At 41.3% G+C, this 19,489-nt stretch overlaps 1 protein-coding gene across 1 annotated transcript in view; it reads left to right on the plus strand.

Moving 5' to 3' along the window:
* Positions 1–2,570: 2,570 nt before the first annotated feature.
* Positions 2,571–19,489, plus strand: part of ECT2 (epithelial cell transforming 2) — a 60,310-nt gene continuing 43,391 nt past the window's right edge. Inside the window, exons 1-10 of the mRNA XM_060242521.1 lie at positions 2,571–2,662; positions 5,289–5,410; positions 7,193–7,349; positions 11,404–11,483; positions 11,573–11,665; positions 12,562–12,744; positions 13,937–14,026; positions 16,156–16,263; positions 17,511–17,584; positions 17,726–17,856. Coding sequence (XP_060098504.1) covers positions 7,220–7,349; positions 11,404–11,483; positions 11,573–11,665; positions 12,562–12,744; positions 13,937–14,026; positions 16,156–16,263; positions 17,511–17,584; positions 17,726–17,856 — 889 coding nt within the window. The 5' untranslated portion in view covers positions 2,571–2,662; positions 5,289–5,410; positions 7,193–7,219. The remainder of the gene's footprint in view (positions 2,663–5,288; positions 5,411–7,192; positions 7,350–11,403; positions 11,484–11,572; positions 11,666–12,561; positions 12,745–13,936; positions 14,027–16,155; positions 16,264–17,510; positions 17,585–17,725; positions 17,857–19,489) is intronic.

A 19,489-nucleotide genomic window follows, 5' to 3' on the forward strand; every position in this document is an offset into this window, starting at 1 on the left:
CACAACAGACACCCTGTGAGGTGCGTGGGGCTGAGAGAGCTCTCACGGAAGCTGCCTTTTCAAGAACAGTTTTGCGAGAGCTATAGCTGACCCAAGGCCATTCCAGCAGGTACATGTGGAGGAGTGGGCAATCAAACCCTGTTCTCCCAGTTAAGAGTCCATGCACTTAACCACTACACCAAATTGGAGGAAGCCATCTAGATTTCCAGCTCATATAGCAAGTACTAGCTACAAGGGCAGCAGTGAAGTGTTGCCTTGAGTGACATTTCATTATCAAAGAATACACTGCAGAGGAAAATAATTATTGTAACTGGAGGTTATCCAGTTGAAAATATTATAAACAATAGTTGATGAAACATCTCTCTGATGCCTAATAATAATAGTGTTTATTAAGACCAGCCGAAATAACACAAGGCATTGTGCATTGCAACCTTGTTTATTTTGGCTTGCATGGTATTCTTTGATATTACAGAAAATCTTACACGTGTTCATAGACTATCTGCTAGCCTTACAACAAGGAAACAGCAAAACAAAAGCCACATAATAGCATTGTATTTGAGGGAAATGCTCTTACTTATTTATATGCTGCTTTTTTCCAGTTGGGACTCAAAGCTGCTTCTTCGCATCTTCATTCTATCACACAACAATCAAGTTATGAGGAAGGTCAGACTGAGAGTATGTGATGGGCTCAGCATCACCCACAAGCTTCCATAATGGAAGTGGGAATTCCAACCTGGGTCTCCCAGGATCCTAATCTGATCCTGAAATCACTACACCATGCTAGTTATCAACACCAACATTTATTAAGACCAGCCAAAATAGCACAAGGCGTTGCACAACCTTTCTGGGTTACAGAATTCCTTATAAGACTGGACATTAAAAAAGAGAGACCAATTTTTAACCCATGATCTTAAGATCTTGTCTGAGAGCCAGTTTGGTGTAGTGGTTAAGTGCACAGACTCTAATCTGGGAGAAACAGGTTTGATCCTCATTCCTCCGCATGCACCTGCTGAGTGACTTTGGGTTAGTCACAGTTCTTGAAAGAGCTGTTATCTTAAGAGCAGTTCTTGAAAGAGCTCTCTGAACTCCACCCTACCTCACAGGGTGTCTGTTGTGGGGAGAGAAAGGGAAAGGAGATTGTAAACCACTCTGAGATTCCAAATGAAGAACGGGGTATAAATCCAATCTCTTCTTCTCTCCTCTATATCTTAAATATTTTCACAACGGGCAGAGGGTGTGTGGCTGGCTTGGTACCAAGTTGCAGTCTTGGTATGCTAGGGGGAAAAAGGAAGTTACCTAGGTGAAAATATAATGATCGTTGATCAAATAACTCTCTGATGCCTAATAGAATGCACAAGTCCCTTGATGCAAAGGAAATAGTTCTTGTATTAACAACACTCGAAAGTAATTGTAGTTTAATGTACAGGCGGCAGCAGAACAGGAAAATGAAATTATTACTCAATTTAGCATATAGTTCTATTTGTGACAAATGAGTGATGAATTGTTTCTGAAAATGATAATTATGATTTAGTCTGTAATTATTGTCATAGCACTGATATTTATTATAAATTAGGATTATCCTAATTAGGCTCATGGCAATTTTAGCAGAGATAACTTGTTCTGCATATTCCTAGCAGGAAGTAAGAATGTCCCCAAAAGCATATATTCCTTGGGAGGTACCGCTACTGAACAAATATGGCCATTTTATTATGCTGTATGTACACCTTGTAAATGTAGCTCATGCCACAATCAAGACATAGTCCAACTGTATGTAAATGCAAATTCCGTGGGATTCCCCCCCGCCTCCTTTAAATTCCATCAAACTCACTAAAATTTACTTTGGAGTAAACATGCATAGGGTGGAGCTGGGCCGGTGTAAGAGTTAACTGCAACTAATCTACCGCTGGAAGCACCAGGATGCTATTTTTTTTAAGGGCACATCCCTTCCAATTTTTTGAAGCCGTCAGTCACAGATTTCTCATCCTCAAAGAATCTTGGGATGCATAGTTTTCATGAGGCCGCTTTTGTAAGCAATACCCTTTCAGAGAACTACAATTCCCAGAGTTCTTAGCGCTGAGGCGCCATCGGTGAGGTTATGGAAATTGTTTTAAATTTGTCCTATGCGGTTTAGGCTCACTTAGCACCTTCTTGCGAAGACAGGAGAGGAAGAGAGAGCAATAATAAAGGCGCAGCAATCGCTGCATGGCAACATCCGGGTATTTTCTTGTCACTCGCCGTTAAAACCGTTGGGAGGGGTAACAAAAATTACCCTCAGCCGCTAAGGTGAGCGCAGGTCTTGAAGGAGGGGTGGGGGAAATGGAACCAAGTGTACTATGTGGAGAACTGCGTATCCATCAAACAAACGGGAAGACGACCAATAAGAGCACGCTTTACAAACGACCGGTGCCCAACCAAAGACAGTATAACAAACTACAAGAAAAGGTAGTGAGAGTAAAGGGGGGAGGAGCAGCCTACCCTGATGCCGGACTCAGGGAACTGCCGACCAATAGGATGCCGGAGATGAATTTTGCCTCCTCTTCGGCCCCACCCAGTGGCTTGCGGCAGCCAATGGGCGGCGGGCTGGAAGGAGACGCTCGCTTTTTGAATTGGTGTGCCGGGACAATGGCCGCTTTTTAGAGAGTGGGTTGTGGTGGTGGTGGAGGTAAGTGAGGGGGGCGCCGTTGGGAAGCGGGATGGAGGGCGTGGGGGTTGGAGGTTCGGTTCTGAGAACGGGCAGGCAAGTGAGGGAGGGGGGGATGGGGTAGCAGCAGGTGGGGGAGGAAGTGACGTAATGTAGGTCTGAAATGCGCGCGGGGCTGTGTGGACTGATGCTTCATTTTAAAGTCTTTTCTATCACTAAAGAGACTCTGAGGTTCCAGCCCCTTTGAACTCAAAGCGCCCATTTCCCTGATGTGGGGAGGGAAGTTCCATTGTAGGCTCCCAAACTCCAGGTAGGGCCTGGAGTTCCTCGGAATGTCAGGTGATCTCCAGGCTTCAAATCAGCCCTCTTGGAGAAAAAAGAATTGGCAGTTTCGGCGGGTGGGTCCTATGGCTTCACATCCCTGCTGAGCTCCATTCTGTCCTCCAACTCTGCCCTCCACAGGCACCATACCCAAATTTCTAAAGAAATTCGCATGCTGAAGTTAGCACCCCTTAGCACCTGCTCAAGGTTATGCCCTGGCATTGACAAGGTTGTAGCATGCAGTAGCAGCCTGGGTCTAAAAATCTTGGTTGTCAGGAGACATAGGGGGCCCACCCACAACTATATGACTGTCATTTAATTTTTATAAGAAATAAATAAAAGTTTCAAAAATATGTAAGTTGAAAAAAGATAAATATCTGTGTGTTTTTATATCTATCTATCTATCTATCTATCTATCTATCTATCTATCTATCTATCTATCTATCCATCCCCATCCATCCATCCCCCCCCATCCATCCATCCCCCCCATCCATCCATCCTCATCCATCCATCCATCTATCTATCTAATTATGGTGTACATATTATTGGCAGTATACAGTAGATACTAAATGTAAATACAGATTGCATTTTCTCCAGGGGAGCTGATCTTTGCCAGTTGGAGATCAGTTGGAAAAGCAGGAGATCCCCAGGCCCAACCTGGAGGCTGCCAACCTAAATACAACATAAATCTTAGTTGAATTACAGTAATGATATTGGGACGTCTATTATATTTTCAAGCTACGAAAAGATTGTTAACATTTTTAACACATTGTCTAAAGTTTAAGGGGGCCCAATGGCAAGTGGGTAAGCTGACCCCCTAGCCAGTCCACCACTGCCAGCGTGGTGAAGCAAAGTAGAAACTGCTTGTGGCAATCTTTTGGATTTTATTTGGCTTTAAAAAAGCCTTTATGGTGATGCTTTGGGAACTGCTGCTTACCACAGGTTTTCCTGAATTGTGGCATGACTATGTATTTCATAGGGAGAAGCAAGATTGGATTTGCCACTGAGTTCATGCTGTAGCTGGCTGCTTAGTTTGATGCATATGTTTGTTATGTTTGCACCATGCATTTTGGGTGCGTCCTTGGAAAAGCTGAAATGCATGCCTAACAATGTAAGGTGTTTGGTGTCCTCAGTAATGGCTTTGCTGTATTATATCAAAGGTCAGTTCAATTTAATCTTGGGTAACGGGTAATTGGATAGTGACCAGAAACTTATAAGGAGGGCATGATGGTGATAACTGCTTCTTTATTAGCTTCACTATGTAAAATCAACAATAGTTTGGGGCTGAGGGGTCCAAAGTGAGCCACTGAGAATTCTTTTAGCAAGTTGGGATGTAAACATTTCAGGAAATATATGACAATTTAAAGTGTAAAAATGAAATATATTCATTGATCCTGTTACATGACTCTATGGATCTGCAAAGGAGTGGATAGCTATATTAGTCTGTGGTAGCAAAATAAAAGAAAATTCCAAGGGTACCTTGCAGACTAACATTGCTTATTTCACTGTGAGATTTAGTGAGTGAAGAAGTGAGCTGTGACTCTCAGAAATTCATGTTGAAATAAATATTGTAATCTTAAAGGTGCCACTGGACTTTAATTTGCTATGAATCTGCCCCATAACACGGTTACCTTCAACAGATGTCAAAATATGAGTATGAAATAAAGGAACTGTGCCACTGTCACTCTAATAGTATCACTCTAATCCTGTGGAAACTGCATGTTTGAGTAGGCTTTGAATTTGGGGGACACTTATCAGCTTTGAATTGAGGGAAACTCAGCTATCACAGCCTTTATTAGTGAAACTGGAATTCTGTTGACATCTACTTAAAAACTTGCTAGTGGCTCAAAGGAAAAAGTATCACAGCATTGACTTAAAAAACGTTGTTGTATGACTGGAAGCATTGGCATGTAGCGGTCAGGGATTATGAACTAAAACAGCTGCAGCATGAGCTATGGTTCAGTTTTGGGCACCACAGTGTAAGGATATAGACAAGCTGGAACATGTCCAGAGGAGGGCATTGAAGATGGTGAGGGGTTTGGAGACCAAGTCCTATGAGGAAAGATTGAAGGAGCTAGGTATGTTTAGCCCGGACAGGAGATGACTGAGAGGTGATATGATCACTATCTTCAAGTACTTGAAGGGATGGTGTGGAGTTGTTTTCTGTTGCCCCAGAAGGTCAACCCAGAACCAACAGTTTCAAATTAAATCAGAAGAGTTTTCGGCTAAACATAAGGAAGAATTACATATATTTTTTTCTTCTGGCTAGGCAGTGGTCTGGGGTTCTAGTAGTGTAATTAACCATTTTTCTTGCTTTTATTTTAAGAAATTGCAGGAAGAAGCGTTTTGGCTTTACACTTTTCCACGTGATAGTGGTTGTGCCTCTATGGACTGAACTCAGCAAAACACAGTCCAAGTTTCAGCACCCAGTTTGGCCTCCTTATTTAGGTAAAACTCTTTCCCACAATCCTGATCAAAGCATTTGCAGCTGAAAGTTCCCATTATGTGTCAAAATATATGAAATGAAGCTTCTGGGGGCGGCCAAAGCTTTTGCACCACAGGCATTTAAGAGATCATTAAGCTTATTTCATCATTATATTATCCTTTTTTAAAAAAAAAATGGGATTGTAGTGCTTCAGTGAATTATGCACAAAAATAGTGTGCATTTAGGATCTCTTGCCACATCAGACCTAAACGTGCCTAGTCCAGCATTGTCAAAAGAATCCCAGCAATCTGCTGGTTGTTAGGTTGTTTACTAGTAGACTGTGATCTACACTGTTAAACAGTGCTATATGGAGCATTATATCCTATTTTCTTCGTTTACTGTTGTTTTGGCTGCATTTGTAATTATAATAAAGGGGTATTTTCCCCATGAATTCACAGTGGACTTATGGTGACCCCATAGGGTTTTCAAGGTAAGAGACATTCAGAGGTGGTTGGCCATTACTTGCAAAACTTTGGACTTCCTTGGTGGTTTCCCATCCAAGTACTAACCAGGGCTGACCTTGCTTATCTTGCAAAATCTAATGAGATTGTGCTAGTTGGGGTTATCCAGGATAGGCTTTAGTAGCTATGGAGGAAAAAGAGTCTTCTCTTGAGAATTGGAGATGCTCAATGGCTACATAGTAAATATCACCCCCAAATTAATACAGCCAAAAATTTCACACATGGCTGGGGTGTAGATGTGTGTCTGATGGTTTCTGTCAGCCTCCAGTCTCCTGATATTGCCCTTTTGAGATACATCACTGAGTTAGGCTTGAAATGGATGTTAAACCTATTTTTTAAAGTTGAAGTATAATTCTCAATATAAAATGATCTTTTTCAGTGACAGAATTTAACGTTTTGTTCAGCTGTATCCAGCCTTCCCAGTGTGCGACAAGGATGGAGTCTCTGGAGTATACATGATATAAAGGAGAGCCAGTTTGGTGTAGTGGTTAAGTGTGTGGACTCTTATCTGGGAGAACCAGGTTTTGATTCCCCACTCCTCCACTTGCAGCTGCTGGAATGGCCTTGGGTTAGCCATAGTTATTGCAGAAGTTGTCCTTGAAAGGGCAGCTGTTGTGAGAGCCCTCTCAGCCCCACCCACCCCCCTCACAGGGTTTCTGTTTTGTGTGTGTGTGTGGGAAGATATAGGAGATTGTAAGCCGCTCGGAATCTGATGCAGAGAGAAAGCTGGGGTATAAATCTGCAGTCTTCTTCTGCACACTTGTTTGGTATGTGCACACAGAACAGCTAACAACCAGTCCAGGGTTCACGGGTGGATGAGGAAGTCAGACGAGAGAGGGGCATGAGAGAAGAAAAGCTGTTATGATGTCAGCTCAGATCAGGTAAATGTTGTGTTTCCAGAGTGTTAGGTGAGGGAGGTCCTGTCTCAGGTAGACTACATAGGCCTCAACCTGTTTTGTGTAAGAAGGCTAAATCAGTGAATTTTTGGAGAGAGGGGTTTCTGCTTACAGAGGAATGGATTTTGAGCAGTTTGAAGAGGAAGCAGTAATGGCATGAATGTGGAAGGAGGAAAAGAAGGCTTTGGCAGTGCCCATGAGGCAGTAAGCTTTGGTGATCAATACAGGACAAAGAGATGTGTTGGTTTTCGCTATCAAAAGACCATAGTATATTTCAGGTATATTTAGTTAGGAGAGTACTGATCTCTTATAGCTTGCTGCAAATGCAGTCCTGTCCTGTGAGTTTTCTCCCTTCTGAGAATATCATTATTGGCTATTTCTCTTGCAGCTCTTGAAGGGATATGTGTCTTTGATCATGGTGGAAAACAGCATGCTAATGTCTGAGATGGGGAGGAGTCTCTTGGTGGATTCTTCTATTCTTGACTCCAAAATTACGGAGACTTCCAAGGAGAAAATATTTACTGCATCCACTTCAGATGCTGAAGGTAACAAGAAATCAACTGTTCTCAATTCAGGTTGAGATGAGAGTTTAGAACATTTGAATGGTATTGATGTGCTGCAATTGAAATGCAAGAGGTTGGCCTCGAAGAAGAAAACTTCTACATGGGAGTAGAGGCAGCACCTCGTCCCAGCAGCATCCCTTCGCTGATTACTATGAAGATTTATAACATTTCTCAGTAAATTACTGTCAAGTTAGATTTTTAAATTACCAACTTATTGTGTATTTACTTGAACTGATGATTTGTGATATGTGAATACCTCTGATTTCTCACTTAGTATTTAACGTTTGGTGTCAGCACTGAAATAAATCTCTACAACGATGTAAATAGTTTTTTACATGCTACTCTGGAGCAGTGTACTTAGTACTTTCGTTGAACAAATATTTATTACCTAGAGTGCCTCAGTGCTGCACAAAAATAAGAGCATAGGTTGGTCATCAGGTTTATGATAAAGACATGATGGAAAAGCAAAGGGGCATAGCTGCTCGAGAATGATGGCTAGTCTAAGCTGTGTTTGGTGCAGCTTCTCAGAAGCTTGTCCTGTGCTCCTCAGTGAGAAGCTTGCTAGTAGCAGGCAGACTTCCCCAGCATGGCTTGCCAACCACTACTGCTTTTGTATTGCCTTGTACAGACAGTGGGTATGCTCTTCACTTCCTGCAGGGGGTCAGTCTCGGCCAGCCTGGTTAGAGCCTCATGTGAACTGAACATGCACCTGGATTAGCATCATCCTTCTCTATAACACAGGGCTCCCAGGGCAGAGGTGCATAGGTTCACATGAACACATGATGTTATCTTGAGAGCCAGTTTGGAGTAGTGGTTAAGTGTGTGAATTCTTATCTGGGAGAACCGGGTTTGATTCCCCACTCTTCCACTTGCCCCTGCTGGAATGGCCTTGGGTCAGCCATAGCTCTGGCAGAGGTTGTCCTTGAAAGGGCAGCTGCTGTGGGAGCCCTCTCAGCCCCACCCGCCTCACAGGGTGTCTGTTGTGAGGGAGGAAGATAAAGAAGATTGTGAGCCGCTCTGAGTTTCGGAGTGGAGGGCGGGATATAAATCCAATGTGGTCATCATCTTATATGGAATCAGACCCCTGGTCCATCAAAGTCAGTACTGTCAACTTGGATTGGCAGTGGCTCACCAGCGTCCCAGGCTGAGGTCTTTCCCATCAACTCTTATTTGATCTTTTTATTAGGAGATGCTGAGGGTTGAACCTGGAGCCTTCTGTATGCCAAGCAGATGCTCTGCCACTGAGCCACAGTCCCTCCTTTGTCTCCTAGAGGATGTCCAACAACACAGCTCTGCTATTTCGTTTGTATTTGAGGATCTAGTATTTAGTTGACTGTACCTTACTTCAGGGAGTGCAGAAATGTGTTTAACTCCTGTTAGGAGACTACACAATTACTGTAAGGTCAATTGGTGTTGTATTGACATTTAGTTGATTTGTGCCAAGATTTAAGAGACCAGTGCTATGTTTGATGTATGGAACAAGTGCAGTCATTAAATGCATCATTGTTTTGGTCCATGGAAAGATCTTAGGGGTTTAGTAATTTAAAAGAACACAGGTATTAATCAGATTAGGAGCATATTTTATTGTCAAATCTAACCACAAGCTGGTTAACACTGTTCCAAAGAATCAAGGTGAAATGTTCATCTTGATATGCTTGTATATTTGTAATCAGTTTGTGTACTTTTCGGAATTAGCCCAGCCAGAATTAATGCTTAAACCACAAAATCCATCTGATCTATTATTCAGCTGTAGATCTTTGATATTACTGTGTTCAACAAACCCCCCTCCCCAACAACCCTTCCCAAAAAATGGATCATTCTGTTTATATTGAAAATCTCTTAACATTGTGCTAGCTAAATTCCTTTCTAACCATCATAATATAGTATGCTGCTCAGTATAATATTAATTTATTTAACAATTGGTGAATTGTGCTGTTTTTGTTTTATCATAAAAGTCTAAATGCTTATGTCCAGTTTCTTTCTCCTGTGGTTGCATATTGCTTTGTAATATGAAAGAACATTTGATGCAACAAACACATGATGAGCATTTGTTGCATATAATGGTCTTCCATATTACAGAGGAATTTGCAACCAGAGGAGAAAGAAGCTGGACGCAGGCATTTAAATGGTGTCACACAGCAGGGAACCAGGAAGGGCCGTCTACTGGCTGCCAGAACTCTGGTAAGGGTCTGTCTGGGAGGGCCCAAAGCACCCAACCACCCCGTATCTTCATTTTTAGCAAAACCTTTTAACTGTGACCAAAGAGACGTGAGGACACAGGGCAGTTTAACAGTAGCAAGAAGTTTAATATACGTAAATACTCTAGAACAGGTGTGGCCAAACTTACTTAATGTAAAAACCACACAGAATAAATGTCAGATGTCTGAGTGCTGTAAGACATGAACATGAGATGTCTGAGAGCCACAAGACATGAACATCAGATGTTTGAGAGCCGCAAGACAGGAAGGAAAGAGAAAGATGGGGGAGGGAGAGGTGGAAAGAAAGCAACTTTTAACTTTAAATGCATTCTCCAAGTCACTGGTTGGTTTGGCTTGGAGAAGCGATTAAAAGAAAGAAGTGCCTTTTCCAAATTAGCTGATGGGGCAGTGGGGGCTTCAAGAGCCACACAATATGTGTGAAAAAGCCACATGTGGCTCCTGAGCCACAGTTTGGCCACCCCTTCTCTAGAACAACAAGTGGGTGTTAGTTCAGCTGTGAAATAAGAAACAGTATCAGTTGGTGCAAATAAACAAACAGCTCTAACGGGTTTCCTTCTGGTATTGCCAAGAACTCACTACCTCCTTACTGTGAGGGAACTGTCCTGCTGCAGCTTTTCCAAAGACTACCTTTCTCCCTGCAGCCTCTCGAGAGAGTACGACTTCCCTTTCTAGCTTCCTCCCAGATCCCTCCCCTCTTGGCCTAGTTTTCCCTCCAAAACTCTGCTACCCAATCAGAGGCACGGAAGGAATCCTGGGAGATGTAGACCCCTGTAGCAACTCCTAGGCAGGCTTCTCCCTGCCATCTAGGCCGCACTATGCCTCAGATCATGACAGATGCCTATGATGAGTAATGCATATGATGTGTATGAAGAAAGAATTAAGGTCATACTGGTATAGACCTGATGTATGTTATTAGCAAACATGTATGATTTCTTCTGATAAAGTTAGTGCATGTGGGCTCTGATAATTTTCTCTATTTGCAGAATGGCTTGCTGCAGCTGCAAATACTTTAGATTGAAAAAGTATACAAGGGGACATAGATATAACCAAAAGAGGAGAGGAAGTGGGTGAAGGGTCAGTTAAACCTGTATTTTGATCAGTATTGATGACACTTTGGCAGAGGAGACAGCATAGAAGGGATTCCCGGAAAGGAGGAGGTTTCAGAACTACTGACCAAGACAGCTGCTTGTTTCTTCACTGATCTAAGTTGTCAAAACAGACATTTGCCTATGGAATGCACCCTGTCTTTCCTTGATTAAGTTTGGTAGGTACATAAAAAGTACTTGATGCAAGACGTAAGTGTAGTGTTGTACAGTAAGGCTGCTTGAATAATTTTCTTCTGATATCTCTCTTTTTCTGAAACTGTATGCTGTGAGGATCTTGTTTTCCATTGCCACCACTTCTAAGTCCCATTTTGGGTCACTACAGTAGCTTAACATGCCATTTGAAGTCTGTTTTTCTATGTCTGCACCCCCCCCCCCCATTGCTATACCATTATTCCCAAACTTTTTTTAAAGTCCTGTTTTTCTAGAAGCCTAGGAATTCCTCCATGGTTGCGAAACTCTGAACTGGAGCTATGGCTTTCCCATTGTGTGGGTTTTAATTATCCATGTGAGGGCAAATGCAATGGTATTCATTACAAGGCCAGAAAGCACAATGTTGTCATAATGTTGTACTTGGGCTCCTGCGCAAAGGTATCTGAGCATTAGAAGCTTTTTTGGGAGTGCAAAAATCAGGTTGTTAGAAGATTGCTTTGCCTGCAATTGTGGACTTTGTATGCTGATGATTCTCCCCCCCCCTCCTCCTTCCCCCAACAGAGGAAATGCCTCAGGTTGAAACGAGGGTGATTGTAGTTCAGGAAGCGGCAAAGTGCAAAGAACTATTGGATGCTCTGGAGGTATGTGGCCTGTACAGTTTGTGGCTATGACATAGTCTCTCGTTTGGGTCTCTGGGCGAGTTTAATACTGAAGTTCTCCTCTTCTGCAGACTGTTAAGATAATGGAAGTTCCAGTTGTAAAGATAAAGGAAACTAGTCCTGGTAAATTGGAAGAGAAACTAATTAAAAGTATTATGCATACGGTATGTTGGGCGACTGCATCTGCGGCTGCATGCAGCATGTAGCACTGCATGGGAGTGGAGCGGGCAGAAAATGAACCCAAATACGACTAACTTTTAAAAAATGAAATGAAGGCACAATGAAAGGGATTGGTGTGTAATGGAGCTAGTTGAATAGAAAATCATAACTAGTCCTAAAACTGTTCTTGCATAGGTATTACTGTGCACATGTTGGATTATTAAAGGGATGAGTCTCATAATTGTGAAGCAGAATTAAGAACTGCTATGTTTAAAAGCTCTTGTTTCTTTATGGAGAAAGTGGTCGTGTTTCTGTTGAACTGGCTTCATGCGTTGCTTCCGCAAAATAAATACTTAATTGCCTGCAAGGCAGAGGTGTCAAACTATTTGTTATGAGGGCTGGGTCTGACATAAATGTGGTTTTGTTGGGCTGAGCCATGTGTGCCATAAAACGTAATGCCAAGTACTGGAGATCTAAACCGTATAAAGGACAACAGCTGGTAAGCTCCAAGTTGGGAGTTGATGTGAGGCCCCATAGACTGCGAGGCCCCATAGACTGGGAAGAGGGTGCACACATGGGTGGACTGGAGAGCCAGTGGTGCAGGGCGGGGGAGATTCTCCCATGCTGCTTGACTGCTGCAGATGAGATTGTTTCCCCATGCTGAAGCCACAATCGGAGTGGATCCCCCCCACTGAGCAGCCTCCTATTCCCTCCTTTGCACTAGTTCTTCATGGGCTGCATAAGAGCCCTGGACAGGTTGCTTACGGTCCCTGGGCCTTATGTTTGACACCCCTATGAATGTAATGAATTTGTGTACTTTTTGCCACACAGGCAGAAAATGATTTTGGCGTTAAAAGTTTATTGCCTGAATAACACTTGACTTCTGTGTTGCCAACTGAAGGAAATCAAAGTACCTTACATAAAGGCGGAATCGGTGGAAGAGTACAGGGATGCTGAGTCACCAGAGTCTGAGACCATCTTTGTGATAGCAGACTTCCACGCTTCAGTTTTCAATGACTTGTACAAGGCAGACTGCAGAGTCCTGGGGCCTCCCATAGTAATGCATTGCGCTAAAAAAGGCATGGTAAGAATGCAACAAAAAACATGAACATTTAGCTTCTGTATGTATTTTACACACACATTTGAATGCAACTAGTGGCTTCCCCTGTACTTTTTTTTTAAGTATGTACTTAAACCTCTGTACTACTTTCTGATCTGAATGCTGTTTTAACAGTTCACAATTAACTTATTAACAGCAAAAATTGTATTGCATGCTACAGTTGTAATAAAACCATCCTACACCAATAATCAAGTATCACTCTTGTTTGAATGTGTCCTGTAGCCAGGTCACTTGCATGTGTTCAAAAGTCCTGCAAAAATTGGCCACATGTACAATTCCAGTTATTTCAAGATAGTTACAGTGGGGTGCTGTTGTTTTCCTTGTTAGTCATTCCCATCCCTTACTGTCTCTGCCTTTCCCTTTCCTTCCCTATTTCCCCACTGATGCTTGATTCATTCCCCCTTCTCTGTTATTTCCACACACCCCCCCCTGCGCTGCTGCCTCATTTTACTGTTGATCAGCCTCTGCCTTAACATTAAGTGCCATTTTGGGTTGTTATGGTAGCAGGGAGATTATAACAGCTCAGCCTAAATTTTATCATGATTCATTTATTGATTTATTGTTGTATTGAATGTTTTATTGAGGGTTTTTTTTCTATTGAGTCTGGTTGTTGGTTGCTATGGCATTTTGTTGCTAATGCAATAAAGATTGATTGATTATAACAGAAAGATCTTGTTTAAGTCCTCTTTCTCCCATGTCCCCTTCTACAGTGTGTAGCTTGTATGTCACAAGCTTGAATCACTGTGGCTACCTTATGTACCTGTTTTCTCATCAACTCTGTAGCTCAATTCCCACAGGTCATTGTCTTCCAGCATAGCCATTTACATCTAGATGGGAAAACCATGGTGGCAGGGCCAACTGATGTGGTACCTTCCCACATGAACTGCTCCTGGTCCCTTGAGACTGGGAGCCTTACATGGGTACAAACTGTCACTGGTTCTACCCATATGGCTCATGCCTTTTAGATGTTAACCAGGACAGTCAGGAAAGACGCTACTGGAAGTGACTCTCCTGTATTAGGTTATGGGCGAATTTGGACTTATATTTCCCAAAATAGTACTGAAAAGACTTCATGTTTTGCAAAGTGAACTTAATTTTATTTGATTGTTCAAGACAGTCCTCAGTAACTAATTCAGTTGATCTAATGTCATTTCAGGCTCTGCCTTTTTCGTGTCGTCCGCTGTACTGTGCCAGTATGCTGAATCTTGTTTTATGCTTCACTGGGTTCCGAAAGAAAGAAGAGCTGGTAGATTGGCTTTCCTTTGCACACTTAACTTTGAACAGCCATTTGTAACATTTTAGAGTATTGAGTATGGAACTAGCACCTGGAGCCCAGCTCAGACTGCTTAGTGCATTGTGCCTTCTGTACTTCTGTAGCAGCACCATCTGAGCACTTAGCTGTTCAGACAGGCACTCAGGCCTGTTCTTCAGCTCAGCTTCAGAGGGTGTGTTAATTAAGGACAAATTAATGCAGAGTAGTGCTTTTGAGTGTTAGATGTAAGGGGCAGGCACTTTTTTTTTTTCAGAAATTCATCATTTATTGAGTTTAGTATATGTAGCAGATCCATAATAACAATAAGAATTTAACAGTTAAACAAACAAAAATTGCGTAGTTCACAATTATCAACTCATCCAGCACCCTGTGACCCGTCACCCATATTACCCTACTTATCTATCACTGCCTATTGTATGCCTAATACTTAATATAGCTCTCTGGACCACCTTGGCCCCCACAGCCTAGAGGGAACTATGTTCAAAATCACCTCCCGGACCCTGTAAGTTATTGACAGCCATCAAAAACGGTGCCCAAATGTCCTCGAATTGTTGTTGTTGCATCATTCGTCGATAAACCAGCCTTTCATCCACCCCCAATCGCAGCATGTCCTCTAACCATTGCGCTACAGTTCCTGAAAAATCCGTTCTCCACATCTGCATGATTATCCTCTTTGCCGTCATCAGTGCCCGAAATCCCCAATATCGCTGTGGGCGAGACAACACCCATGCTGACGGGAAGTAGTTTAAAAGAACTTGCATGGCTGTAAGGGGCAGGCACTTAAATGTTTATGCAGCCATTTAATTTATTGTGGTGGGGTGGACAGAGAAAATGTGACTCTCACAGAGCTGTTGTGAGAATATACAGCACTTATTCCATGGAGAAAGATTGATGGTGGTGTTTTGCATTGTGTCTGCCTTTCTTGTTGAGGCCCAAGGCAGGTTTTATAGGCTATAACACAGTGTAATCACTTAGCTTAAAATAACCAGGGAACAATGCAATAGAACCAGGATTACAGAACTGAAGGACTGCTTAGTTTTTTAAAGGCTGCTTATTTTTTTGAGTGGTGGAATACTATGACGACCTTGCCCTCTTCCCTTGCTCGCAAGGCAGGATTTTCTCTCTGTTTTTCTTCCTTCCTTTCTGACCGAGCAGCCTGTTTTTATCTATTTTTTCTTATTTGAGGATTTATGGCTGTCCTACTCTGTCATGTTATTATAATTTGATGGTGGCTCACCCCAGAAGCTTGAGGGGTGAGACTAAAAAATAAGCAAGATATTTTATTCAATGTAGAGGTAGAAAGGTCAGGTGAAATCAGGGGTAAAATGTCTGCAGTGAATCAAATATAACTTTTGAGGTATTTATTTATTACTTTAAATTTTTAGACCGCCCTCTCTGCAAGCGGACTCAGGGCGGCTAACATTTTTACAAATTAATCAATAAAAAAGCTACAGTTTAAAATTATTTAAAAATTATTTAAAATTACTTAAAAACATTTCATTTCATGGTGCTGTATATCACAATATAATATAAGTGGTGATCATGGTACTCTGTAATGATGTAGGGTAGCAGCCCTCTCCCGGTTAGATCTCAAATTTATTATAATCACAAACTCCAGTTCACGTTTCCAGCACATGAAAGTTCTTAAGCTTTTCACAAGGTCTTAGAATCCTAGACATTAATGGCTGTGTGTTGCGTAATTTTGAGGGGACAGCACATTTACCCTGTTATACAAGCTGTAGACTCAGTACTTTACATTGTAGCCAAGTCTCATTTCTTCAGTGTTGTCACATGAAAAGCTATACTTAAATATTTACAAGATGTGAAGGGGTTTACTCACTTCTGTGACATACTCTATATGTGCACGCAAACAATATGATCTGTTTTTAATTTATGCTTTTAAAAATTGTGATAACTGTAACTTATTTAATACATTTTAGATTCTGTTGTGTTCTGCTGTGCCCCCTCTTGTGTAGAGGACTGAATATAAATTGAAACAACAAATAAATAAACTTAGAACAAAATCCATGTGCCATAAACTATGGGCTAATGTTTATTTGCCAACAATTTCATGTTAATTTTTTTCCAAACTTTGTTCGTAGGTTAGACTGGTGACTTTGGTTCATCACATGGGAGGGATTATTCGAAGGGATTTAAGTTCCAAAGTTACACATCTGGTGGCAAATTCTACGCAAGGAGACAAATTCAGAGTATGTGAATTTTGGTTCCTTTTCTGAGTCTTGGACTAAGTGTAATTTTTTAAATGATGTCTTTTCTGTGAGTTATTCTGCAAAGGGGTATATTTCTGTATGTATGTCATAAAAGTGAATATTTGGTTTTTAAGCACTGCTGTTGGATTTAATTGCAATGGGCAATTTTGATGTAACCCAGCACGTGACAATTGGCCTGCAAAAATGTACTTACACATATGAAGCTGTTCCAGTTGCATCTTCACTGGGCTTCTGCAGTGAATGCCATATGCTGAGCCTGATCCAGAGATCTGTGGATGTTGCTACCAGTCTCGCCCCCTTCTGAGCTCATAAGCATGCATGTCTACTTTTTGTGTGTGTGTCTGTGATAGAGAAATAAGACCAGACACCCCCACCGCACACCTTTCTTGTCCTTGCAGATTAATTATAGAAAGGTTGGAAGTTATCTGTAACATAGAGTCTTCAATGTGAAAGAACAATTTTGATGACTCTAATCTGGTGAATACTTGCTTGAAAGCTTTGTCTTCGACCAGACTGTGATGAAGAGTAGTTGCAGCCTGTACATTAACACAAAATGGAACTGAATCTGTATTTAAGTCCATTGGTTTAGGTCATGTGAAACTGTTAAGAGGGTTAGAATTGAGGTGGTATGAATTGGGTGGGGTAATTACCCTACCTGAACACGGATTACATACCACTGGATGAATGAAGTTTATGTATTAGCCTGCAGATTTCAGCCCATGCAGCTGGTTAGTATTCCAGAAGCCCTTTCATTGATCAAGTAGAAGGATGAGACCTGCAATATTAATCTTATGCTGCTGTCAAAGATAGTGGATAAATATCGTTCTGGCCTAAGATCTTGTCTTTATGCCTTAACAGAGTGTCCCGAAGCAAAGACCGGATTATTAATAAAAACAGTTTCTCTGTAAGAAGGAAAGTAAATTCCACATGAGATATATTTTTGCCTCTGGCTCGTTCTGTTACATAGAAAATCATAATTTGTTTTGTATATTAACCTAAAGGCTAGTGGATTCATTTTTTAAAAAATTCTATTTTAAACCAGCTTTATTTTTTTTTAAAAAAGAACATTGAGTACAAGAAACATCTGATAAACCCTTGCTGACATTAAAAATGATCCATCTAGACAAATAGTTATCTTTGCTATGTATGTGGCTTTAATTCTGTTAACCTTTTCTTTTTTTAAAAAAGTTAGTAAATATTCCTTGTAACTTTGCATTGATTTTTAGGTAGCAGTGAGTCTGGGCACACCAATTATGAAAGCTGAGTGGATTTATAAATCTTGGGAGAGAAGAAACGAAATGTATGTATGCACTTTAAGCACAACCTTGTATAGCACTGTTTTTTGTTTTGTTTTCATTTTGTGGGAGAGTGAGCATAGCAGGGTAATGTGTGCACTTTGCAGGTGATTCATCTAACACCCCCTCCCCTTGCTTTCTGATAGTGACTTCTGTGCTGCTGATGAAGAATTCAAGAATGAATTCAAAGTCCCCCCATTTCAGGACTGCATGTTAAGTTTCCTTGGGTTCTCCAATGAAGAGCAGAAGAGTATGGAAGAGATGACAGAAATGCAAGGTGAATCTAAAACTAAGCCACTTTGGTGTAGCGGTTAAAAGCAGTAGACTAATCTGGAGGACTGGGTTTGATTCCCCACTCCTTCACATGCACCTGCTGAGTTCTCTCAGCCACAGTTCTCTCTGAGCTCTATCAGTCCCACCTACCTCATGAGGTATCTGTTGTGGGGTGCGGAAGCGAAGGAGATTGTAAACTCTGAGACGCCAAGTGAAGGGCGGGGTATAAATCCAACTTTTCTTCTCCCTCAAATGCTAAGTGAAAGAAACTACTGCCACATGTTCTATAAAAGTATGTGTGTTCTTAACAGCAACAGCAATGTAAACATCATCGGTGTAAAGAGATTTCCCTGAAAAGGGGCAGGAAGAGGAGTGACAAGTAATGACTAAGCCTTTGTGGTACTTTATGCTAGAGGTTTCTATGATGGTTGTTACAGTGAATGCCTTGGGTTTTCATTGTATGTTTTGCAGACATATTCTGGCAGTGAATGGCTTATTCAGTATATTGGTGGCAACCTTCCCTGGATTGAATTTAAGTACTTGGCTTGAAAGGCTTTAAATACATTTACATTCTTGTTGTTCTGCACAATACATTTCAACTCTTAAGCTATAACATGCTGCTTCAACTGCAGTGATTCTGAATAGATAAGTGATCTCCTTGTTGTATATCCCAAATCACATTCAGTCCCATTCCTACATGATTTAGAAAACGCTCTCTGTGGTCTAACACCTTTGGGCAAATGTTAACATTTCATTCAGTTGACTTGTGCCAATGGCTGTGGCTTTTGTTCACCAAACAAATGCTTGGTAGTTTTTCTGAAATTTGATTCCAATTGGGAAAGAAGCTCAGGAAATTTGCATAGCACTGTCTGAGGGGCAAGGGGGAGGAGTAATCTGGGATCTGGACTCCCTCCACTTGTTTTAATGACTACATGCAATATGAAACTGTGTGACATGTGAAAATTACTGCACACCAAACCAGTGGGAAAGAGGATCATTGTGTCTAGTCCATGCCTAGGGCACTGTGTAGTGATTTAATGGGGATGTTTTAACAGCCAGTTAATTGCTCAATCCAGATCTGCCCTTTGGTATAAAACCTTTTTTAAAAAAAAGATCATTTTGCATAATCCTGCCCATCAAAAATTGTTCCTAGAGTTTCTGGTATTGTCTAAGTAAAGATCTTGTGGGGAGCTTCCAATTCTTGGCAATAACCAGGTGAGCAGACACAACCAATGTCGAGACAAAGGATTTGATGTTTTTATCAATCAATAAATCAGCCCAAAAATCCAATAACAAAAATTCTGGGGAATAAGGGAATGGAAGACCCACTTTACCTCCCCCCACTTTACCTCCCTCCAAGTGCAGTAGTTCCCTTATTGGAATATGATGAAACATGGAAACCAGTCTTGGATTTTTTATGTGATAAGGATATAATCCCCTCGATCCAACTAAAGCTAGGTGGTTGGAATTGTAAATTTAGGGTTTGAAACAATGCCAATGGTTATCTTGGTTATTATGTTTTATGGTATGATTGTATGTTTTTTTGATTGTTTTGTTGTTTGTATTTCATGGTTTTTTAAAATTAAAAAACTTTTTAAAAAGATAATTGAAGATCTCCTTATTTGATAAATATTACT

This window comes from Heteronotia binoei, chromosome 6, assembly GCF_032191835.1.
Source record: "Heteronotia binoei isolate CCM8104 ecotype False Entrance Well chromosome 6, APGP_CSIRO_Hbin_v1, whole genome shotgun sequence".
Taxonomy (NCBI): Eukaryota; Metazoa; Chordata; class Lepidosauria; order Squamata; family Gekkonidae; genus Heteronotia; species Heteronotia binoei.